At 37.4% G+C, this 18952-nt stretch overlaps 1 protein-coding gene across 1 annotated transcript in view; it reads right to left on the bottom strand.

The window, feature by feature from the left end:
- The window catches only part of SFI1 (SFI1 centrin binding protein), a 79501-nt gene that overhangs the window by 43042 nt on the left and 17507 nt on the right, over positions 1–18952 (bottom strand). Inside the window, 4 exon segments of the mRNA XM_036221449.1 lie at positions 4207–4301; positions 5259–5369; positions 13634–13705; positions 14950–15123. Of these exon segments, the coding sequence (XP_036077342.1) occupies positions 4207–4301; positions 5259–5369; positions 13634–13705; positions 14950–15123 (452 nt within the window).

Here is an 18952-nt window from a genome sequence, read left to right on the forward strand (position 1 = left end):
TGGAAAAGATACTCAACATTATTATTCATTAGAGAAATGCAAATTAAAACTTTGCTATGAGATACTAGTAGTTAAATTTTTATTTTAACTGGCAATACCAAGTGCTGGTGGAGACGCAGAGGAAGGGGAACACTCAAATTGCTGGTGGGAATGTAAAATGATACAGTTGCTCTAGAAAACAGCTTGGCAGTTTCTTATAAAATTAAACATACACCTATTATATTAACTAGCAATCCTAGGCCTAGATTATTTTTAGCCAAGAAAAGTACTCACATAAGAACCATTCACGAATGCTTACAGCAACTTTACTCATAATTGTCTAAATTAAAAACAACCCAGATGTCCTTTAACTGGTGACTGGATAAATAAACCTTATTACATCCATACAATGGAATACTTCTTAGCAATAAAAAGGAATGAACTACTGACAAATGCAACAACTTAGATAAATCTCTGGTGCATTTTGCTGAGTGAAAGAAGGCAGAGTCAAAAGGCTACATACTAGATGATTCCTTTTATATGATGTTCTAGAAAAAGAAAATATATATAGTGATAAAGAACTGATTGGTGATTGCCAAAAGTCAACTGTGGAGAGAGGGTGCTAGAAGGTTAGCACAAAGGAATTTATCAGGAGCCATGGACTGTCCTGTATCTTGATTGTGCTGGTGGTTGGTTACACGAATATGCATTCCTCAAAACTCACAGAATTATAAACCAAAAAGAGTGACTCTTACTGTGTAAATTAAGTAAATGAAACAATGTAGTTACTTACCAGATACATATTGAAATAATGTATCTCACAGTATACCTAAGAGGCCAGGGTAAGAGGGTTTATACTTTGGGGACAGAGACAGGGAAAAGAAGAACCCACTGCGCTGGAGGAGATGAGGGAACTCTATATGGGAAGGTACATTTAAAATGGGCCTGATGAAAGAACTGCAGGGGTAAAGGTGTAAAGATATGAAAGCGCATATCCACTGTGGCAACAGTTTAGTGTGTATGGGAAGGCAGGGCAAAACAAGGACTGTTGACTTTATTCTGTAAGCAAAGAGGAGACAAACACATTTTTACGGACAAGAGTGGCATGACGTTTTCTGTCTTACCACTTTTGTAGCTATACATACACATTGAGAAGGGGGAAAAATAAATGCAAGGAGATGAGAGGTACTTATAACACTCTGGGGAAAAGATAAGGATTAATCTCAGTAGCAAAGAAAAGAGGATGAGTTCAAGTGACATATCAGAGGGAGATCTTGTAAGAATGGATAACTGAATGACATAAGGCATGAAGAATTCACAAGCCATTCCTATGTCAGGCTTCTCCTTTAGCTAGGAAAAGGAGGAGGAAGAGCAAGGTCTAAATGGGGGCAAGTTAACAAACTGTATTTGTGACTTGCTACGGTTAAGGTGCCGGCATTCATGTGGAATAGCTATGAGGCAGCTGATAATTCAGGTTGCATTGTTATTTTTGAAACTAGGTGTCTTTTTCACTTAGACTCCCCAAAGGTTTCTGGGCTTAACTCAGAGAAACCAGACAGGCCAGGATCATTAAAGAGCAACCTGGGCAAGGAAGCAAAGTGTGCCCAGCAATTTGACACATGGCAGCAAGACAGACAACAGCTCCAGGTGTCATGGAAGAAACAGCCAGCATGCTGCACAAGCAGGGAAGCTCACACGATCATGCTTAAATGAGTTGCAGGTGCCAAAACCATGCCATATGGAGAAAAACACAGGGATGTGATCATGCAGGAGTCCTCACTCTGAGATCACAAATTCTGGAAAACATGAGAGGGACTGAAACAAATCTTAGAATTATTCTGAGACAATGTGCTTGTCCTTCCAAAGAGCTTCTGCAAAAGTAAATGTGGACTTCCAGTAAACTAAGAAAAGAGAGGATTTTCCTCAACTTGATTTAAAAAAATCTATAAAAAACTTGTATCATCCTTAATGGTAAGAAACTCAAAGCTTTCCGACTAAGATCAGGTATAAGGCAAAGATAGTCCCTCTCACCATTCCTTTTACACATGATCCTAGAAGTTCTAGCTAATGTAATACGATAAGAAAAGGCAATAAAAGGTACACAGATGGGAAAAGGAAAAACAGATCTTTGTTTGCAGATGACATGATTATCTATGTGGCGATTCCAGGAGAATCAATAAAAACAAAAAAATGGAATAACTAATCCATAGCAAGGTTTCCGAATGCAAAGTAAATACACAAAAGTCAATCCTCTCCTACGTAACAGCAATGAACAAACAGTATTTAGAATTTAAAAATGCAATACCAATTACATTAGCACCGCTCCAAAAGTGAAATACTTAGGTATAACCCTAACAAAATGTGTACAAGATCTGTACAAACAAAACTGCAAAACTGTGATAAACAAAAGCAAAGAACTAAATAAAGATGGTCCATATTCATGGATAGAAAGACCCAATATTTTCACGGTGTCAGTTTTTCCCAACTTGATCTATAGACATGATGCAATGTCATTTAAAATCCCAGCAAGTTATTTTGCGGATATCGACGAACTGATACTAAAGTTTATATGGAGTCAAAAGACCTAGAATAACCAGCACAATGTTAAAAGAACAAAAGAGTTTGAAGTCTGGAACTACCCATTTTCAAGACTTACTACAAAGCTACAGTAATCAAGACAGTGTGGTATCGGTAAAAGAATAAACAAATAGATTGATAGAACTAAGAATCCAGAAATAGACCTAAATAAATATCAGTTTATCTTAGAGCAGCAAAGGCAATATAATGCAGCAGTCTTTTCGATAAGTGGTTTAAGGAGAATTGAACACTTACATGCAAAAATATATAGACACAGACCTTATATCCTTCATAAAAATTAACTCAAAATGGCTCACAGACCTAAATGCAAATACAAAAATTTAATATTCCTAGACAATAACATAGGGGAAAACATAGATGTCCTTGGGTATAGTGATGACTTTATAGATACAACACCAAAGGTACTATCCATGAAAAAAAAACTGAGAAGCCGAACTTCACTAAAATTAAAAACTTCTGCTCTGAAAAAGCTCATGTCAAAAGAATGAGAAGATAAGCCACAAACTGGGAGAAAATATTTGCAAAAGGCATATCTGATAAAGGACTGTTATCCAAAATATACAAAGAACTCATAAAACTCAACAGGAAAACAAGCAACCCACTTAAAAAAACAGGCCAAAGACCTTAACAGACACCTCGCCATAGAAGATATACCAGATGGCAAATAAGCATATGAAAAGATGCTCCACATCATATGTCATCAGGGAAATACGAATCAAAATAACAATAAGATACCACTATACAGCTATTAGAATGGCCAAAATCCAGAACACTGACAACACGAAATGCTGGCAAGGATGTAGAGCAACAGAAATTCTCATTCATAGCTGGTGGGAATGCAAAATAGTACAGCAACTTCAGAAGACAGTTTGGCGGTTTCTTACAAAACTAGACACACACTCTTACCAAATGATCCAGCAATTATATTCCCTAGTATTTACCCAAAGGAGCTGAAAATTATGTCCACACAAAAATGTGCACATGGATATTTATAACAGATTTATTCATAACTGCCCAAACTTGGAAGTAACCAATATGTCCTTCGATAGACGAATAAACTGTGATGCATCCAGACAATGGAATATGATTCAGTGCTAAAAAGAAATGACCTATCCAGCCACTAAAGATATGGAGGGACCTTAAGCGCATATTACAAAGTGAAAGAATCCAATCTGAAAAAGCTACATGGCTCCAAGATAGAACTATAGAGATAGTAAAGAGATAAGTGGTTGTCAGGGGTTGGTAGGTGGGTGAACTGAATAGGTGAGGCATGGAAGAATTTTAGGGCAGTGAAAATGCTCTGTATGATACCATAACGATGGATACAGGTCATTATACATTTGTCCCACAGAATGAACAACACCAGGAATGGATCCTAATGTAAACTATAGACTTTGGGTGGTTATGATGTGTCAATGTGGGTTCGTCAGTTGTAACAAATGTAACACTACGGTGGGGGCTAGTGATAACAGAGGAAGCTACATGTGGGGGCAGAAGGTATATGGGTAATTGCTTTATCTTCATCTCAATTTTGCTGTGAACCTGAAACTGCTCCTAAAAAAATAAAGTTTTTATAAAGAAAAAAGTCAATGTGGGCATTTTCTTTAGACAAGCACTTCCTCTTCTTACCATGATTCTCAGCTCTCATGTACTTGCTCCTCATCTCTTGCTTCTGATACACATATATCTTCCAAGTCTGGAACATCAGGTTATACAAGTAATATCTGAGGAGCCAAAAAAAATAAATAAATAGCATTTCTTTAAAACAATTCCTAATTTGATCAGTACTCAGGAGAAATTAACATGGATCCGTATGATACAAAAAAGCCATATCTACATCCTAAGCTAAAATTTCATTTCCTACAGTCATAGTGAAACCTATTGTCCTTGACAGAGCATTTTCTACACAACTTAGAGTGTCACTGAAGAAAAAAAAGGCGGCTTGATTTCTTCGAGAATAACTTTACCTTCCACATCTGCGAAGCTGTGATGTCTGGAATGAGAGTCATATCCACACTATGTAAAACATTACTTCTTGAACTAAAACATAGTCACTGACACTTTTTCCTTTCTCTTTTCCTTCTCGACACATACACTAGACACATTAAGACCGCCAGTCCTTCCAGATTTTCACTACCCCATTTCCTAAGACTTGATTTCATACACTACCAACTTATTAGAATTATTCAACATGTCTATTTTATCTGAAATATACAAATCAGAACCCCTACCCCAAAGAACCTAAATAAAGAAGTGATTATGACAACAGTAAACACCATTTTAAACATACAATGTGTAAGATATATTGGGCACATATTTTTTTCTCCAACCAGGATAAATTAAAACAACTTATGTTAAAGAACAGAATATTCTCAGAATGAGAAGTTATACAGAATTGAAAGTCAGGGAGAAAATTCTATTCAAATCATTAGCATAACTAACACATAATGGTTACTTGAATTAAAGGAGCGTGTGTGCTCACATGCACATGTACTTAAATTTAATTTAGTATTTAATGTAATAATTTAGTATTTTAGTATATTGATCTTGCTTACTATAAAAAGAATTTGAAGAAAAACAAAATGATTCAGAACTTTTCCCCTCTAACCAGAAACATGCCAACAACTAATTATTTGGTAACATGTATCAATATACTTGAAGTAATATAAATAAAATCTGACCTGTAGTGACAGTCAGCTCGAACACAGAGTTTCCACTCTCGATGAAAAACCCACCACTCTTCTTTCCATTCTTCAAAGACCTTTCGCAGTATTTTTTGCTCATAGTAAAACCTAAGACAATGGAAAAACCAGAAAGAGATACATGATGATGTTGGAGTCAATATCTATTCCCAAATCACGGTTTCATATTGCTGTTGCTTTCTCATAAAAAAGTGTGGCTCATTACTTGATAACACCAAAATAGATTAAAAACAGACATATTTTATTTTTTTCAGATCAAAATCGTAAAGCTACTTAAACAAGAAATGAAGTTTAAAACTTTTATACTACAAATCTTAACAATCAAAAATATTAAAGTAAAATAAAAAGCTGACTTTTCAAATACCATAGTGAGTTGAGAATTTTATCATTCTGAATTTTTTTCACTCATAGATCAAATACTTCTGATTAGTAAAAAGTACTAGTTCTCTTCTCATTTATATACACAGTATATAAATGAGTAAAAGTTACAAAATAAGCCAATTCCTAATGGTACTCCTTGTATGTAACAGGAATAGAGCATATTAGTTTAATTGAAATCTGGCCAGAGGAGTTATACAACAAATATATATATATATATATACATAAAAGAGGAAAAAAGGTAATAAGGAAGAAAACAGAAGAGATGCAACATTGTGTTGATGCTAACAAAGCACTGTCAAGATGATTCATAACTCAGGAACACTGGTCCTGTCTGTTGCTTTGAATTTCTTTTCATGGTTCTCCAGGTTCTTAACATGTACCCCCTCCTCATCCACTAACAGCTTCAAAAATCTGGCCTGCAAAGATCTACCTAGGGAAATTCACCTCACAATTAGTAATAATAAAAAAGGAACATTACAAATGCCATCAAAGAAGACAGGTTAAATTCAATCAATGCCATGCAATCATTTTTTTTTTTTTTTATAAATGAAGTAGAGCTAAGGATACTGAAATGGAGAAATGCCCAAAGTTATTAGGTAAAAAAATTAAGTTATCGCACAGTATATAATACCATTTTTAAGAAATATTGTTGTATTTCTAGTACCTATATGTTGGAAATTTTTAATACATACCCTATATGTGTTATTTATAAAAATTCATGTCCACACATACATGTTTTTACATATAAACACACGTGTGTACATATCTAAATGATTATATTATGTATCAAAGCCTGGAAAGATCTCCGGAATACCAAACTATTACCACTAGTTCTTTCTCTCTCCGGAATACCAAACTATTACTAGTTCTCTCTCGGGTTGGGATTATAAGAAACTAGTGTATCCTATATTTCAAACACATTTCTGTTGTTTGAAAAAATTTTAATGACAGCTTTTTTGTAATTTTTTAAAATTTTAATGGGAAAGAACTATTTCCATTTGCACACGTACTTCCTTCTACCATCTACTATTTATCCATCTACTTCCTTCCTTTCCCAAACTCCCACTAAAGTAACAGCAAATACATTTCCAAAAGTGTAAGCTGACAAAGAACAAAAGCAAAAATGAAAAGAGATGTTAACAGATTTAGACGATGGAAAGTGGGCAGACAAGTAGCAACTAAATCAACAGCTCAGAGAAAGCAGGGAAATAAGTGCTTTGTGGTAGGGAAATCAAGAAGTAACCAGGTGGTGGCACAAAAAGGGTGGGAACCAGAGACATTGGGAAGGAGGGAGTCCTGGGTGGAGAGGAAACACAAGATTATTTGCAAGCCTGTGTGTAAGAAGCAGTTTGCCTCTGGATTTCATTATTCACCCAAATAGAAACTCAGGTTTATCTCTGGAGAGGATGAATCGGAGGAACAATGGACTCTAGAATCCCAGGCAGAGCTCTGGAGAGAAATCTAAAACAAGAGTCTACTTACTGAACAGTGAGACCCACATTCCCTCTCCTCTGCTTGTAGCCAAGCTTAAACCACTGACACCCACCTCCACACTACCCCAGATAAAGTTCGGAAGTTCCTCTCCTCTGGGGAAAAGTGATTAACCAAAGGGAAAAGGCTTTCAGATACTGACAGAAGGAAGTCCTCCAGTGAAAGAATCTGCTCTCTGCTTCAAAAGCCTAAAGTAAAGCCCTCAATGTACAAGTCTCTATGCATACATATAAAAGCTTCTAAAATTAGTGTTTTAGTACCTAACTCAAATATGAACAGACAATAAAAGGATCTCTTGACATTTGAGGAAAGGTTTCAACATGAGACAGTGACCAAAATCACACACAAAAAAAGCAGCTTAAAAGAAACAGATAATATGAACAGAAAAAAAATCTTCAAAACGAATTACTACATTATCCTCAAAAAATTATGAGCCTCCAGGATGCTATTAAAAAAAAATTCAGAGAACAAAAAAAAAGCCCTTGAATATTAAAAATGACAACATAAATGAAAAAAAGGTCCCTAGACAGGTAAAACAAAAGCTGATTGGCCCTGCGGGCCACAGTAAGGACTGTGGCTTTTACCCTTAGCAGGATGGGGAGCCACCTGAGGGAGATCTGAGCAGAAGAGTGATTTGACTTAACTCAGATTACCTGTCAGAAGAGACTGACTAGGAGCAAGGCCAGAGGCAGGAGACCAGTGAGAAGATTCATGGAGTCATTCAGGGGAGAGATAACATGGCTTGGACCAGGAAGGTAGTACCTGGAGGTACTAAAACGGTTGGAGTCTGAATATATTTTGAAGGTTGAATCAACATAATTTTGGCATTTAGCATTTTAAAAGATGTCAAGGATGACTCCCAGGTTTCTGATCTGAGTCCCAGGAAGGTTGGGAGTTTCTGTTAACTGAGGGAAAGACTTAGCAGAGAGGTTTGTGGGGGGAAGATCTAGATTTCAGTTTTGAACATACTAAGCTATAACATCTATTAGGCACACAGTGGAACTGTCGTATATGTAGTAGCCCAGAGTTCAAGGGAGAGGTCTGAGCTGGGTGTATATATTTAGGAATCATCATCAGATTTAATGAGATTGCTACCGTTGTGAGACACAGAAGCAGTAAAAGACGCGGTATAGGGTATTTAGATGAGGTAGAACCAACAAAAGAGTCAGAAGAAGCAGTCAGAGAAGTGGAAGGAAAACCATGAGAGGATGGCAACCTGGAAGTGGTAAGAAAGGGCTTCCTGAAGAATGGACTGTGTAATGTTTCTTCGTAGGTCAAATAAAAAGAAGTTTAAGAACCAACAATTTTAGCAAATTTAGTGACCTTAATAAAAATAGTTTTAGTGGACTGATTGACTCTAAAGCCTTTGGGAATGGATTTATAAAGACTCCAAGAAAAGGTTTTGAAGACACTGAGTATGGCCAGGAGATTTGATGTAAAGGGGAACAAAGAGATGGAGTGCTAGCTTCAGGACGAAGTAGGGTCAAAGAGAATTTTTTTTTCACGATGGGAAAAATAACTGCGTTATACACTGATACAGATGATCCAGTAAAGAGAGAAAAACCAATGATGCAAAAAGAGAAAGAAACTACTAGGGTGATGGCCTTAAGTAAGCAAGAGAATATAATACAAAATCAAGGGTTTTGCCACAAATGAGAGCATGGACAGTTCATCTGCCTAACAGTAGAGAAAGCAGGCTTTACGGTAAATAGATGCTGGCTCTGGGAAGATATAGTAGAGGGAGCTTGTGGAAGTCTCTTCTGCTGCTTCTATTTTTTCAAAAAAAAAAAAAAAGAAAAGAAAAAAACCAGAAAACAAGGATGTTAGCTAAGAATGAGGAAGAAATATAAACTGATTCCATAAATGGACATGAATGTTTTATCTACTTCCCAAATTAGCCAAAAGCTTTTGCTCAGATCTTCCCTTCAGAAAAACAGGTGACTAGCTCATATTTAAGACTGCCTTATATACAGATACGGACACATACTGTATTATTTTTGCCCTACTAATTAATTCAGTGGTCATTTTGGTTTGTTTGTTTGTTTTTTAGGCGAGGCAACCCTCGGTTGGCCTCACAGATTGCAAGAACCTTGTCAATTTACAATCCCTTATTTATTTTATTTTTCACCCCTACAGCACCTGGTCTACCTAGGTGATCTCCCATCCAAGTTCTAACCAAGCCCAACCCTGCTTAGCTTCTGAGATCAGATGGGTTTGGGCTGGTTTAGTTTTATTAATGACAAAGCAAATCCAGTGTATAAAAGTTAAAACATTCTCCAAAAACATAAGGTAATATTCTACAGCTTCTGGTATGATACCATTCCCCTCCAAAATTCCTAAAAGTGAGAAAGAATTCAATATGGAAAAAGACTTAAAAAAAAAAAAAAAAAAAAGCAAAGATCAATAGTGTCAACCCTCCCCAAAGTAACAAACAACCCACCTGATTCAAAAAATACGTTGCAAAGTGAAAACCACTCCACAGCAAATTTCTAAGTCAATGAAAACACAGTATCAGAATTCTGGTGGTTGCCAAGAAAACAAATATTCTCCCCTTATATTTTACAATTTGAGAAATGGAAGCCCAAAGCCATAACTTACACCTAGATCACATAATTAGCTAGAGTCTGAGTTAAAACCAACACTCAGGTCTCCTAACTCCAGTCCAATATCCTTTCCCCTATATCTTGCCACTAATCAAGAGCAAAGAAAGTAAAAAGAGAAAGTAAAGTGGTATGGCAGACATCACTCATTAGCTAAACCAACACCCACTGCAAAGCCTCTGCCTCCTCACGGGAATTCATTAATAGACTAGAAAGGTTTCTTTCCCAGCCTCCTCTGTATTGAAAGGTGGCCAATGAATAGTTCTGGCCAATGAGACAGAAGCAGAATACAGCTGGGGGTTTCTAGAAAAGTTTTGCTTTCCTGATAGAGACAGATGGAGTTGACACCACCCTTCCGCTCCTTCCTATGTAAAGCTAGAAGAGTCATCTTATAACTACACAGTGTCATCTCTGAGGACAAAGGTCCAACATGCTAAGGATGCTGAACTAGTAAGGTACTAGAAGATTGAGTCTTTGATGGCATCACTGAACAACTGAACCAGCACCAATCTCCAGACTGCTTCTGGGAAAAAGCAAACCTCAATTTAAGCCACTGTCAGACTTTCCTTTCATAGTCATTTCTAACATAACCAGCATTTCTCAACTACTTGGAATATAAATAGATACTATTTGAAAAGAGATTTCCAGTTAAGAATGAGTCAAATATAAATTAATTAAATTAAGTAGAAAAAGAATTCGTGGAAGATAGTGGAGTCAGCAACATCGTTTTTCAATCTCTGAATCCCCATAAAACACAAAGAACAGCCATATAGCCAAACTAAAAACTCATGTATCAATTACAACAAAACTAGGTGACAAGATATCCCCATGAATCCAAAATGCAAGCAGGTGAGGACAAACCACCCACAGTCAAAAGATCTGCATGATTTTAACATTTCTACACAAGAAAGGAGCAATGAGGTGGCATCTGAGGAATGTGAGAAGTGGAGAACCCCAAAACAGCTAATAAGTAGTCACTAGAAAGTGCAGAGGCCCAACTGGAGACCAGTGCTGAAGCTGAGAGCTTAGTCCTCTTCAGTACCTGGGTTCACATAAGAACTGAAACAGTTGGAGCAGTCCAGCACCAGAGCCTCAAAACTGACCTGGCAAGCTCCCTTCTAGAACAGGACTTCATACTGAGGAGAAACTGCTGGGAATAGAACAGAAATTGAGCAAAAAGACACCAAAAATGAATCCTGTATGTCAACTATAATTGAAAAATGAAAAACAGGTGAGTAGGACATGGACAATGGAGATCGAAAAAAAAAAGGGATCAGTCTAAGATGGTAGGGGAACAGAACCAGCATATTCTATAGAGCAAGCAATCGTATTTGTGAACACTGTGAAAACGATATATATGTGAGGGAGCTCTGTGAAATTAGGAAAGCTTAAATGAACCTTGCCTCAGTCTAAAAGTTTGGAAAAATTATTTCACATAAAACTGAGCAAGAGAGAAGTATTGAGCTCAAACCCTATATGAAGTTACTGTATAAGAAAAAAAAAGGGGAGAATAACATGCCTAGGGAAAAAGAAAGTATGCCAGAAAGATGTGTCTGCAAATCAGAAAAACAAAACAAACTCAGTAACTTCAAAAAATATGACAAATGATGAATCCTTAAAAGTAACAATTAGACCAACAGCTTATAATAAAAGATCTTCAAAGTACTGGGGGAAAAAAATGGTAACCTAGACTTCTATACTCAGTGAAACATCATTCAAAAATGAAAATGAAATAAACACATTTTAGACACAATCTGAGAAAATTCATCACAAGCAGATCTACTCTAAAGGAAATGTTCAGGGATGTTCTAATAATAGAAGGAAAATAATCACGGATGAAACCTGAAAATGCAGAAATAAAAAAGAGCAACACAAAGGGTAAATATATGAATAATTTAAGTAAATACTGGCTTTATAAAATGAAAATAATGTTTTATAAATTTTAAAATACATTACAAAAAGGGCATATACGTGGGGAGGGAGATAGGCAAAGTTAAAGTGTTCTAAGGACCCTGCCACATTTGGGAAGAGGGTAGAAGGACCAATTAACATTAGATTCCAATAAAGATATACAGCAGTACCCCCTCATCCACAAGAGATACTTTTTAAAACCCCCAATGGATGCCTAAATCACATAGTTCTGAGCCCTATATATGTTTTTTTCCTATACAGACATATCTATGATAAAGTTTAATTTATAAGTTAGGCAGAGTAAGATATTAACGACAATAGAACAATTATAACAATATACTGGTATAAAAATTATGTGAATGTGGTCTCTCTCTTCTTCTTTCTTCACGGTATCATGAAGATTTTTTCTCACCGTAGATCTTAGCAACCTCAGCATACAATTTTTTTCTTTTCTTATTAAGTCAAGGACTTTTACCTTTTCACTTAAAGGAAGCACTTTACAGCTTCTCTTTGGCATATCTGATTTGCCAGCATCACTATTCCTGCACTTTGAGGCCATTATTAAGTAAAATAAGGGTTACTTGAACACAAGCACTGTGATACCCCAAGTGATCTGATAACTGACATAGCTACTAAATGACTATCAGGGCAGGTAGCAGGTAGATACTCTAGACAAAGGGATGATTCACGTCCTGGGCAGGACAGAGTGGGATGGTGTGAGATTTTATTACAGTACTCAGAAAGTGCAATTTAAAACTTATCAATTGTTTATTTCTGGAATTTTCCATTTAATATTTTCCTACCGCAATTGACCACAGGTAACTGACACTGCAAAAAGCTAAACTGCAGATCAAGGGACTACTACATATATTCTTTAGCACAGTCAGTAAAAGAATACAAGTATAACTTCTAAGTTAAAGGGAAAATTATGTAAAATGCTCAACAGAATAAAAAACAAAACAAAAACAAGAGACTTCCAATAATGGCAAACTTGGTAATTCAGATCAATTCTTCCACTGAGGACAAGAAAAGCAGGACAAGAAAATATTATTTGACGGCACTGAGGAGCTACCAAGGCAGTAACGAAGGACAGGGCCAAGGTACAGGAGAAGACGGGAAAGCAGAAGTGAACTATGCCTAACATCTGCAGCTAGAATGGGCTGTTGCCACACTGGGAGCTTCAATGGTGAAAACACACACAGAAGATGGGAACAAGAAGGCCCCCTACAAGGTAAATTTGGAAAAGATTTCAGACAACACATGAAGGCCCAATTTGCTTGAAATCAACACACCTTGGGAAATGTTCCAGGCTAGGAAGGCCAGACTAAGAAAAATGAAACAGGAAAGGTTGTAGTAAGGAGAGAGGGAAGGTAGTAATAACACATAACATTTCGGTTTTTTAAATATGCTTACATTCTCAATGGTTGCCAGTTCTCCCTCCGAAACATACCCTACACTGAGCCCCTCGTCTCCATCCCCACTACCTCCTGCACAGGGTCCTAAGCCCTATGGCTCCCCGCTGCAGTCTACTCTGGGCACTGCAACTAAAACTTAACCAAAACTGGAGGCAGTGAGTGGTGGTTTATAACAGATGAAGCTATGGCAGATGGACTTTATCTTGATTAAAATTTCATTTCTATTACCAATGCCAACTTTCCCCCTAAGTTCTACCCTAGGACCAAGTCAATTTGACCATCTTGCCACTAACCTGAAAGAGCTCATTTACTTCTTCTGGGCAAATACTTTTTTTTCCCAGAGGATCTTAACTGTCATGGTTTACTTATGATTCCTTCATACACTTATTCAAACTAATATGTGTTAAATTACCATTATATTATATGCTATTGGAGGCAGGGAGAGGGGTTGGGGAGGAATGTTAAATATATCATAATAAAGGTTATATAAAGGCTTAATATAGAACAAAAACCCAGAACTAACCAGTAGAAGTTTAGTGTTCTGAGCTAATATTACCTGGCTTTAGAGGGAAATACTCTTCCAAAAGTCTTTCGAATCCACAAATACAAGAACTTTCTGGCCACACATCTGAAAGAAGAAAGGATATACACATTTTAAAACTTCATTTGGCTTATGTCATCAGTTTTCTAGAAATGAGAGGGAAACTTTAAGGTCCCAAGGGGAGAGATGCTAGTATAAGTCAAAAGGTGAATCATAGCTAATATTGCATCACAGAGCATAAAATGTGACAGATACATAAAGTTAAAATCAAGTAGATTAAAATATTTTAAAAAATATTTTCGATATCAAGTATTTTGTCAAGGAAGGCTTCAGAGTTGGAGAAAAGAAAGTACATAGCAATGCTTTTGTTTGTACTATTCTTCCTACCTAAAACACCTGGCAAATGCCCACTTACCCACCTAGAGTCTTCTTTAATACTTGCTCCAATGTGATGCCCTGCTGGACATTCCCCAAACCAAACAGAGTAGCTTTGTACTCTCAACCACACTGTTCCAACCCTTAGTGTAACATCATGACGCCAAATCACAGTCACTGGCTTGCAGGGTGCCTGCTGTTCCCTCTGCACTGTGAGCCCCCGAGAGCAGGAACTATGTCTTACAGTATCCCCAGAACTTAGCATAGTCCTGGAACACACACAAAGAAAGTTGCTTGTCTTGGCCAGTTACTCTCTAGGTTTGGCTGGGAAGGCTCTTCTTCCTCCTGTCCTTTCTTATTCTTACATGATCCTTCAGGATTCCACTTCAACTATACTTCCTCCAGCAAGGCACAGCTGGCTACTCTGGCGTGGTCGTCCTTGCCACATGGGTCTGTAGTACCACATCCTCTCCTTTTACTGTACTTACCATACTTTGTTGTTGTGGCTTGTTTACCAGTCTGTCAAGCCTACTTGATTTTCAGCTTTCATGAGGTCATGGACCAGGAATGTCTTATTCACTTTGCTCAGCATCTAGCACAACACCTGGCCTAGCAGGTACATGATAAATGTTATTGAATGCATAAATGGATGCCTTTAGACCTAATTAAAAGAAAATAATCATTTTTCTTGGACTATATTTAGACTTTTTCTGGAAGACTCTTTATAGCTTATAATTGTGGGGTAAAACCAGAGAATGTGAATGAAAAGAACACTCAGTCACAGATTTTATGTCTGCAGGGTCTTAACCATTCTTTTCTTCTGAACATTCCACCATGAGGAGCAGGCATCAAGGTATCCAACTAATTGAGATAGAAGAATAAGAATGATCCCTTCTTTTAACCAAAAAGGGAGAATGAAAAAGTCACTGCAGGCAGGTGACCACTTGTAAGCTCACCTGATGCGCAATTCTCTTAACCGACCCCTTTTGGTCCAAGCATGTGAGGCATGGTACTGCACTGGATGACGGGCACGAGGTATCTCACTCCGGATCCCAGAGAAGGCAGAAGACTTCTTGTTGGACAGTATCTTTGGAGAATAAAGTTTCTTAACAGCACCATCTCTAAAAGACCTTAAATTTGAGGAATAAGGGAAAAAGGACAGAATGGAATTATCTCTGTATGTGATGCAAATACCTTTTAACATACAAGCTAACTTAGATAAGCTCATTAAGACAGACTGATAATAACTATGCTTCAAGGACAATAAGCAGCCCAATCTCTGATACAAATATCTGCCAGCCTCAGGGGGTAGGTACTGCTGAGATGGCTCTAGGCAGAAACTACAGATTAAGAGGGTACCTGGATTCATTAGTCTTAACATTTTAATGTGTCATTTTAAGGGTAATCAACAAATTAGAAAGATTCCTTTATATAAAAACAATTAGGAATGATTTTTAGGTAATGTGACTTTTATAGCAATATGAAATGACATACTTTTACTAAACAGCAAATTTTTTACTTTTAATTCCATTTTAGAAACATTACTAGGATGAATCATGATTTAAAAAAAATGCATGGCAGAGCTCTGCCTGCAGGAAATACCTAAAAACAATGACATCCCATTAGCAATGACCATACCTAGGACTTAAATCTTGTTTATTATAAAGTACTATTCTCTACTAAACGAAACCAGAACTCCTTGGAGATAGGGCTAAATTTTAGGTCTGGAACAAGACAAATACAAGATAAGCCTGGAATATCTTTTTGGGTCAGAAAATAAAGAAGTATTCAAAGAATGATGAGAGCACGTGAAAAGGACACAGGACGAAGAGAAAAATATGGCGTAGATGATAGAGGCTCTGTTTATCCCTCTGGCGACCAAATAAAAGTTGTGATGGAAACAAGGAGCAGCAGCAAGGAAAAATCGCCTAGGATCTAGATGAATAAGCTATACACCTACGGAGAAATCCAAGAAATCACCCTGTAATGGCAGAAGATAGAATTGGGCGAGGATGTGGGGCCGCCGGTCCCAAGCAGCTGAGTGAGATGGAGGCTGCAGCAGCAGCAGATGCCTCTTAAAAGGGCCAGGTCCGTGAGCAGTTTTTCGCGGTGCAGACCTTGCTCACTCTGAGTGGTAATGCTCGTTCGGCTGCACACAGGGTGCACGAGGGACTTATAGGAAGATATTGTCGGAGTGAGGGCTGAGGCGAGACTTGCTCTGTACAGAAATGCCAGTAGTATCCATTGTTCCCTGTTGAGCCCTTCCCCGTACCAGTGTGCGGACACAGCGCCACCAAACTGTATAATAGAGGTCGCTCAGTCTAGAGGATTCCCTGAAACCCTGCCTCCCCCAACTCGAGTGTCACCCAAGCCACATCTAGGTATATCCTCAGTAAGTCAAGTGTTTCATGCTGAGCAGCGCTTAGACTCAACACTAGAGGCAGCCTCAGTTTCTGATGTGGCCTTTAGAGGCAACTATAAGCACAGCATCTGTGGATTGCTTGCTGAATCTTGATAGGTGGCCCCGAAGGGGTAGAGGCTTGGGCTAAATTTGGCCTTCAGCTGAACCCCTCTCAAGACTGTGCCACTGGACACCTAGGTCGCAAATCCACACTAATAAGACCGGGAGACTTAGGAGCTTTGCTTAGTACATAGAAACAGACACAGAAAGACAGCCGAAATGGGAAGACAAAGAAGCAGAAGCCATACGAGAGAACAGAACAGAAATCCAGATATAATGGAGTCAAGTAATCTAACAGATACAGAGTTCAAAACACTGGTTATAAAGACGCTCAGTAAACTTTTGGAAAATGTAGAGAACTCCGACAAAGAGATAAAAATGGAGATGGAGATTATAAGAGGGAACCAGTCTGAAATGGATAACACATTATCTGAGATGAGTATATTAAATGGAATAAACAAAGGAATAAACAAAGTGAATAAAGAAGAGGATCACATGCCTTATCCAGAAGAATGGAAAGCCAATCAGGACACTTAAACAGAATAGCAAGAAAAAAGATGCCAAGACTTAAAAGATGATTTAAGGAGGATATGCGACACTATTAAGGCTCCAAATATTTGTCCGATCGTCATAAGTAAAGAAAATCAAGATGATGAACAGCTGTTTGAAGAAATAATGATGGAAAACTTCCCTAACCTGGTGAAGGAAATGGATATAAAACTGAAGGAAGCTCAGAGGTTTCCAAAAATCAGGGATCCGAAGAGGCCCATACCAAGATACATCATAATCAAAAAGCCAAAGGTCAAATACAAAGAAAGAATTTTAAAAGCTGCAAGAGAAAAACAAATAATTACATATAAGGGAACACCCATACAACTGGCAGCTGATTTCTCAAGAGAAACTTTGCAGGACAGAAAGGCTTGGCAAAAAAATATATGAAAGGATGATGACCGAGGATCTACAACCAAGAATAATTTATCCAGCAAAGCTATCATTTAGAGTTGAAGGACAGATAAAGATCTTCTCAGACAAAAATAAACTGAAGGAATTTATCACCACCAAGCCAGAATTACAGGAAATGTTGGAGGGATTTCTTTAAGAAGAAAAATATGTATCAAAAACAGGAATAAAGAATGGTAACAACTACATTCCTATCAACAAGTACCTTAAATGAAAAAAAAATGAAGTGCTCCAGTCAAGAGACGGAGTGGCTGAAAGGATAAGAAAACAAGACCCCTACATATGAAAAGGAAGAGAATGGAAAAAGATATTGCTGCGATGAACCTAGAAGGTATTTAAGTCAGACAGAGAAAGATAAACACCATATGATTTCACTTATATGCGGAATTTAAGGAAGAAAAAGAACAAACTAATCAGAGGGAGCAATTAGGGGGATCATTCTACTAACTACATACATGCCTAACCGATGTATAGTATACTTGAACTAATTAAAATTTAAAATATAAAAAAATTTAAAAAGCATCATAAAATCAATGAATCAGCAAACACACACACACACACACACACACACTGGACTTATTGTGTGACTATGTTAAGTAGACTAATGCAATAGACTATGTTAACTAGACTCATTTGGTGATCATTTCACTATAAACAAATATTGAATCATCATGTACACTTGAAGCTAATGTTAAATATGTCTATTATATCTCAATAAAAATTAATAGAATAAAATAAAAATAAATAAGAAAGAGATACAGCCTTCTTGAGGTTGGGGGCATTAGACGGCACTTCAGCACTGTGCATGAGAGCCATTTTAAACAGCAAAATCATCAACAAAGTGCACAAAACTGTGAAAATATGGCACTCCATAAACTGCAAAAGTGACACTTGTTTACAGTATGAGAACTCAAACAGGAAGACAGAGCACTCACTGCCTTGTTTCATCTCAGCTGGGAACATGTGTACACTGGGTGACTAAAATTTTTTACCCCTCTGCACATGCCTGCAAATGACATGAAAATGCCGAGAGAGACAGACAGAGAGAGACAGATAGACAGACAGACAAATGAGATAAAATGTTAACAGTAGGAGAATCTAGGAGAAGCAAGGTATATAGTTCTTTGTCATATTCTTGCAACTTGGTTTGAAATTATTTCAAAATAAAAGGTTAACAAAATTTTTTGAAACTAAATAAGGCTTTCATCTAACTCACTTTAAAATAAAGAGGCCCTAAAAGGTTAAAAGCCTATGAAACAAGCACATTGATAGAACATATGCTGGGACAGTACCCATTTGAAGCCCTGCTACATAACCAAACAGGTAGTCTGCACTCAACAGACCTGGAAGTCCAAGCCTCAAGTCATCCTTGTGGCCACTGCCCTCTCCTTTCATCAGTCTCTAGGCTCCTCCTCATAAGCAGCAAAGGAACTATTTTTATAGCTCTGGATGTTTAAACACCATAAAGATATTCACACTGGTGTTAAATCAGGTAGCCCCAGAAATCTAAGTTATTCTAACAAAATCAACCCCTGAAG

Source organism: Rousettus aegyptiacus, unplaced genomic scaffold (genome assembly GCF_014176215.1).
Source record: "Rousettus aegyptiacus isolate mRouAeg1 unplaced genomic scaffold, mRouAeg1.p scaffold_m13_p_5, whole genome shotgun sequence".
NCBI lineage: Eukaryota > Metazoa > Chordata > Mammalia > Chiroptera > Pteropodidae > Rousettus > Rousettus aegyptiacus.